This window comes from Clavelina lepadiformis, chromosome 4 (assembly GCF_947623445.1).
Source record: "Clavelina lepadiformis chromosome 4, kaClaLepa1.1, whole genome shotgun sequence".
Lineage (NCBI taxonomy): Eukaryota > Metazoa > Chordata > Ascidiacea > Aplousobranchia > Clavelinidae > Clavelina > Clavelina lepadiformis.
Genome location: NC_135243.1, coordinates 20,957,279 through 20,964,146, shown reverse-complemented (window position 1 = coordinate 20,964,146; position 6,868 = coordinate 20,957,279). Strand labels below are relative to the sequence as shown.

Genomic DNA, 6,868 nt, shown 5'->3' with positions numbered 1-6,868 from the left:
TTGTTAACGAAATTGAACAACCATGAATTTATGAAAAAGTACAGCGGCACTCGGATCATAGCGATCTTGCATAATTATCGTATTTTAGGAAAAAGAAAATGTGTTTGTGGAACGCGAGAACCAATCTAGGATTCTTGTCGTTTACGTCTGATAAACTTCACCTCAAACTGGCTCACCGTGTACGTTTATTTTGCAACGTATTTACTCGATTGTAAGCCGCGGCTTATGGAGTTTTTTGTGGCATCATTGAACAGAGTAAACTTTGCAATCAGCCCCTCGGCAGCGCTAACAGCGACAGAGGAGTCTATGGACGATGGATATTTCTATTGATATCGGTAATTCCCCTACATCGAAATCCGGTGGTTTGCGATACTTGAACCTACAATCCTTAATAAGCTGTTGTGTGTTCCTTAACTGCTTCAAATAACAATTAAAGCCATATTCTACACAATTGCTGTTATAAAGTTACGCATAAGAGAAATAAAGCAATAGACATTGCAACAAAGCGTTCCTTGATAGTCATTTATTGTATCAATTCTACACCGAATATCAACCCATTGCTGTTTTACCGATGGTTTGAATCAGACTGGATTGTGCCAACCAAAGCGGGAGTTTCTGTAGATTTTATTTTTTGCAATTTCAGAAAAATGATTTATTATATGACAGAGTTCAACACAATATCAAAAAATCAGATCAGAAACAAGATATAGGAATAAGCTTGCCAATCCATAGAAATAAAATGTGACCATAACTACCAACAACTTTTGGCAAATAAATGAAGCCATAAAAATATTATTGAAGACTAGTAGCGGCCTATTGTGATTGAAGAAAGAAAAATTACAATAACAGTATATTATGAATATTGCACCATTTTGAAATTGATTTCGTTTCAGAACAAAATAGTATTGATGAGGTAATCATAAATCAACAAATCATGACATCAATTGCATTACGAAGTTGACATAAAAGTAAAAATGAATGAAAAACGAAATTTATAAAATCAGAAAGGAATTTTAACTTACATAAATACAGAATCAAAAATACTGACAATCACAGCATTATATCATAACATCACAAAGCAAGATCACTGAATCAAACTGCAACAAGTGCATGATTAATGAAGTTTTCATCAAGTTCATCATCGATCATGGACCACTCGTCTGTGGTTTGGTCGTAACATTCATGTGAACACAAAATAACACCAGACTGACAAGCTCTGCAACAATAGTTTTGTGGTTGGTGGAACAACAACAGGCTGGTAAATTTCAAACTTATCTCTCTTGAACGTTTTTTCAAACAAGTTAACTATATGCCGAAAGTAATGGAATGCAGTAACAATATCATCACCCAACCCACTCTCCAACAGTGTAAATCTTTCCCTGGACAACCGATGCAGCATGACAATGCCGCGATTCCTGCATTGCGCTAACATTGCTACATTCACCGGTGATGACGTCATACCTTTCCACACTTTTTTCAATTTTATCATCACGTGATTCTCCTCCTATTTTTTAGATCCATAAAATGAGTGAGTTTCAGGAAAAAACATACAACAAAAGGACAAATTTTTGTAAACGATATCACAAATGTCTTAGTGTTGACATATGGGGCCTGCCATGGTGGAAACAACTTACCCAGTGCATAAATATAGTTGTCATCCATAGGCACAGCTGCTAGCCAGCTACGACAAATTTTCATGGGCGCAATTTCATCCCAACTATCACTTTCAGGATCGTAACGTTCTACAGAGACAAGTCGACTCCCATTATCATCTTTTGAGCGCCCACCAATGGCATATACATGACCTACAAGCAAAGGTATCTAAATACAAAATCACATCGTCATTGTTTATCGCTTAAATGCACCGCTCTTTGTCTGCATATTATTTTAGACATCGCTTCATGAGCTGATGTTTGCTATTGATATTATAGGAGTGGAAACCACTACTACTGTCACCTTTACAAGCAGCAAGCGCATGTGTACTTCTTGCCAGTTTCATTGCTGATGTCTTAGTCCAAGCATTAGAAGTTGGGTTGTAACATTCTCCACAGCGCAAACAAAGTCCGTTTTCATCAACATCACCGGTGACGTATATTTTATCTGTGAATATTTGTATTTTACAAGTGCTTCGAAAATACGCTTAAGAGTTCTAGACAGGCCAGTGCATGCATTTAGCAAGCAGATAACTATTGTTGAAAAAACAGAAACATTTCAATGAAATATTAAACAGGTTGCTGAAAACAATGCTTGCCCTTTTCTATGATCTACAATTATACGTCATTCGTTGTGATATGTGTTAAAATGTTCTTTTTCCTACTTCGCTGAAGCAGTTGTTTAATTTTGTACATTTGACATTCTGGTCATTGAAGTAAAATGCAATAGTTTTGTTATACAAAAGAGAAGTAAGTAACAAACAGAATTAGATTGAAACAAACCATTTAAAATAGCCGTCCCATGACCAAATCTATTTTTTTTATTGGAGCAACATCTTTCCATTCCAAATCATCTTTTTCAGGTTTAAACAAGATACAAGGTTTGTTCTGGTGTTAATTTCTTCACCTGTGGTCCCACCGACTGTATAAAGCAAGCCTTGAAGAAACGTTGCACCACAGCATGATCTTCCAACAACCATGTTCTGTAAAAGATAATTTGCATCTGGTTATAGGATTGTTAGTTTTCAAACTTTGAAACTTTGCGTTATAGATACTGATTATATCAGTTATTACCGGGTAAGTTTTTGTCGGTGCTTGGGAAACACTAAAAATTCCAAAGACTTTTTCATACATTGATTCGCCTCCAACTATTAATAACGATGTTGGGCCATCTGCAATATATATATTGTTTGTGTTAAGCAGCCAGTTAAATGTTTACTCAAGAAACATGCATATTGACACGAATGATACTTCCAAGTACAGTAGAAACGCAGACCACCCCTGTATTGCGGCTACTTAAACAGGGTTCGGAAATTTTTTCTATTCTATTGCAATGTATATCATTCTGTTTCACTAAACCGGCCACCATGCTAATTGCTAACCCAAGCATTTGACAAAGGTCCCGTCGATAACCGACATACCGGGGTTCTACTGTTCATATAACGTTACACAATTTGGTCACATATCGCACGAGTAATTCATCCTTGTAATTTTGATACCTTTTTTTCTGACACAACGAGTCATTTCTTTCCGAAGAATTTTTGAACACTGGCAATTTTCAATGACCAGCTTCTGTAATATTCAGGAACAGTGATAAACATCCAAAAAGACTTCATTAATTCCAGTTGAAAATATATACCTCATTTAAATTCAAATCATCCAGTACTTTATTTGAACGAATATTGAGATTTATCTTAGCAAAGAGGTCAGGAGAATGAGCACTGCGATTTACCAAGTCATACTTGGTCCACTCAATATATGCCTTATAAAGAGAATCCTAGTTAATCTAAAAAAATTACATAAATAGACGATAGACCTTTTGTACAATCATAGGATATGTATATTGAGCATATTACATTGGATGTCAGAACGGGTAGGATTTCCCACTACATGGTAACACGGTTCATTTATAAACTTATTTTGATGAAATATTTTACTTGCAATTAACTCACCAATGTTTGGTTTGGTTTTGGATAGCGCAACTCTCATGTTGTGTACCCTCTGAAACTGCTTTAAAGAGTAATTCTCATTGCGGACTATCTGAATCTGCGTTACGGACCCCAGTTTGGGAACCGCTGGTCTAGGAAATCTTCATCAGGTTTTCTTTTATGGCGCATTTCTCGAGTGGTGATTTTGTCCTTTAAGTAAGCCATGCCGCTGATAGGCTTTCAGCCAAAATATAGAATTACCATATTCATATTGCAAAAAAACATACATATTATAATTAGTAAATAGAAAAAATTTTAAAACATATGGAAACCCAGAGGAATGAATATAGCCTAGGATGCAATTTCCAACGTCAGCAATTGTTAATTAACTTTTGTTTGTTTATCGTAAAGTAAGGTAAAAATAGAAAAAATTCGGTGTTTACGTTAAAAATCTCGTTAGTGCAGGTGCCACACTTTCTACTACGGGTTCAACTCCTACACTTGGACAGTACCGTAACCGCATTATGAGAAGTTTTGTACGACAGCTTGATAAGGCCTGTACCTTTATCACTCTTGAAAAATACAGCGGTCGAAACCATTTTCACATTAAGTCATTCATACAAGTAACAGTTTGAAACAAAGACATCATATAAAACAAGATTAATAAGATTATTTTTGATACAATTTTTCACCAAGTATGCTGCGATTAGAGCAATATAACTATATAGCTGCTGATTGAAAATCAGCAAGTTTTAGTTTGGCGGCTGTGAAAGGAAATTTGCCTTTTAATGACTTTAACCACGTGCCGCTACTTTAAACTATAATATAATTTCTATACATAATATAGTCTGACGGACGGTCTTCAAAACCAAATACGGCAGGCAAAGGAATTATGTCATTATACTATTTAAAAAGAAATTCGTAAACACTACAACTGGTGTCATTATGTCATCACGTGATTCCAATTATAAAGAGGGAGATTTCCAAGCGTAAATAATTTTGATTTTATATGCATGAAGTCTAATTTTAGAGTGACATTTTTCCCAAAATCGTTTGAAAGATGTTAACAATCTGCAGTGTCACATAAATATAAATTGAGTAATGGTAGCCTGAAGCAAATGAAATTGGAAAGATATAATCAATCTACTTGGTGGTTTTGCTTTGGCTGTCATACTCCACCGCAAACCTTTCGTTGCTTATTTTGTAAAATCTTTTGGAAAAACCGATGGTTAGCATAGGCCTACCGCTTCTTGTGATGTTTACTTCAAGCCTACAGGTTTTAATTATATATAACTTTGGATTTGAAGGAGTTTAGGAATTTGGTGCAGCATTGAAGCAATCCATGTGTTTTCTTCAAACATTTATTTGCGAATGACGTTAATTTGAAATTGGAAAACAAATTTAGAAAAAAAGTTGTTTGTGTTTTGAAGTTCTGCTGATCTTTATAACTTTGACGTTTCTAAGAAAACAAATTTTGTCTTGACAATTACATATAAGGTACCTGTGCCTAATAAGGCCCGGTTCCCTAATAAGGCCCATTGATCATATTTCGCAAACCCGTGCAAATAAAAGAAAAATTTTATCCCTACATAACGAAACTAATATAAATTCATGATGGTTTACCAGATTTCATCCTTGTCACGTGATCAACCGATTCGCTAGAGCACAACAAAAATTTGATATTTGCAGTTAAAGTGGTTTTGTTAATTTAGAAAAAAAGTAAGTGAGAATTTGGCCGGTTAAATGAACTGTTGTCAGCCGGCTGAAGTTTTCATGTAACAACCAACTTAGTATTGAAAAGGATAATGCACTTTTTTTTGCAAAAATTTTTCTGATAATAAAAATGTGACATTTTTTTCGTGGATGCCACATGCGCCTTATAAGGCCCATGCAATATGCTTGATGGTTGAAGATGGTTAATCCTCCCAAAAAAGAAAAAAGGTCTTTGCTACAAAATATGCCAGAAAAAGTACCAAAAATTGCTCAAATACTTTCGAACTGCCCAAAAATTGCCTATTTAATGACGGTTAGGGGTGCCGGTGACCCCCCCCCCCCTTCTGCACCTATGCTGATGTGTCACATTCCTTTAAGTTTTCAACCCACGTTTGTTGGTCGTTGTCTTACACAAATTGGTGGTTGCTGTCTTGTTTTTTTTGCTTAATACGATTTTTCAGCCATGTTTTGAATCAAAATATTCACAAAATTGGTGGGCCTTATTAGGAGCCTATGCTCCTAATAAGGCCCATTTTTTTGGAATTTTTAATTTGTTTATAAAAAATTTTTTGAGGGGTTGTCAGGTATTGTGGTTTTAATATGTTGTAGTCACATACCCTCACTAATAGAATACGATTTTTCAGTCTATTTTCATTTGTGGTTCTTGAGTTATTTTCAAAAAAGTGTTAGGTGGGCCTTAATTGGTACAGGTACCTTACTCACTCCGAACGACCGACTTTAAAGCATTGTATAAACTATTAGGCTATAAATAATAATTGTTCTCTACAAGTTTTTATAATATTGAAGCATCCTGTTAACTCATAAACTCGTCTTTGACTTTTATATAATGCTTATGTCATTGTAAACATTATATATACATTTATGCACTGCATTGTAAACATTTAACTAATTATTAATATTTATAAAATGTAACATTGGCTAATAAAGGAATTGGAATATTGAAATAAATGAGTGTAAAAGTTCTCTAGGGAATGTCATTGGCGACCGCATATTGTTGGCCTCAAGCACAGAAACTCTATAAACATCTTTATTGGTGGCTTTTCTGCTTAAAGTAAACGTCAGGTAATCATATGAAAACTGTCATTTAGTGAAAATGTGACAGGAAAACTCAAGATTAAATTTTTTTTCGCCAAACACCGTCCCATACTGTAGCAGGTGACACAAAACATATTTTTCAATGACCGGGGTTGTACTTCAAGAAAAACAGCTTCATTCTCAGGATAACAAACTATTTACTTTTCACTGTAGGCCTAGTGACTATACATGATAATTTCTGCATTATTTTAGAGATTTTGGTAAACTATGGTTTGAGGGAAATTAGAACTAAAGATGTATTAAGTCAATAAGTTGAAACTTTTCAACAAATTTGTAATGCAATAATTAGTTATACTAACAATTAAATTGCACACATTTGAAGCTCTTTATGGATCGAAGTCTTCACATTGCTAGACTCAAATTTGAACTACGATTGTTGTATATTATAAAAAAGCTTTTTTGTAACGCAATAAGCTCAACTTACAAGTTTGATGATTGGTGTAGTTTACAATACATGTC

The 6,868-nt window shown here is 34.6% G+C and overlaps 1 protein-coding gene across 1 annotated transcript; it reads right to left on the bottom strand.

Annotated features, from left to right (window-relative positions):
* Positions 1 to 753: 753 nt before the first annotated feature.
* Positions 754 to 3,266, bottom strand: LOC143451254 (ectoderm-neural cortex protein 1-like). Its single transcript, XM_076951695.1, has 6 exons — positions 3,152 to 3,266; positions 2,436 to 2,635; positions 1,957 to 2,100; positions 1,635 to 1,805; positions 1,357 to 1,504; positions 754 to 1,216 (listed from the first exon to the last, which is right to left on the bottom strand). Exons 2-6 carry the CDS (start codon positions 2,494 to 2,496, stop codon positions 1,093 to 1,095), a joined length of 648 nt encoding a protein of 215 aa, XP_076807810.1. The 5' UTR covers positions 2,497 to 2,635; positions 3,152 to 3,266; the 3' UTR covers positions 754 to 1,092.
* Between the last annotated feature and the right edge of the window lie 3,602 nt (positions 3,267 to 6,868).

Coding starts and splice junctions, on each gene's coding strand:
- LOC143451254 (XM_076951695.1), bottom strand. CDS start 2,496: ATGGAAAGATGTTGCTCCAATAAAAAAAATAGATTTGGTCATGGGACG. Junction 2,101..2,435: donor TGGGACGGCTATTTTAAATG/GTTTGTTTCAAT, acceptor AAATATTCACAG/ATAAAATATACGTCACCGGT. Junction 1,217..1,356: donor AAGATTTACACTGTTGGAGA/GTGGGTTGGGTG, acceptor CTATTGTTGCAG/AGCTTGTCAGTCTGGTGTTA.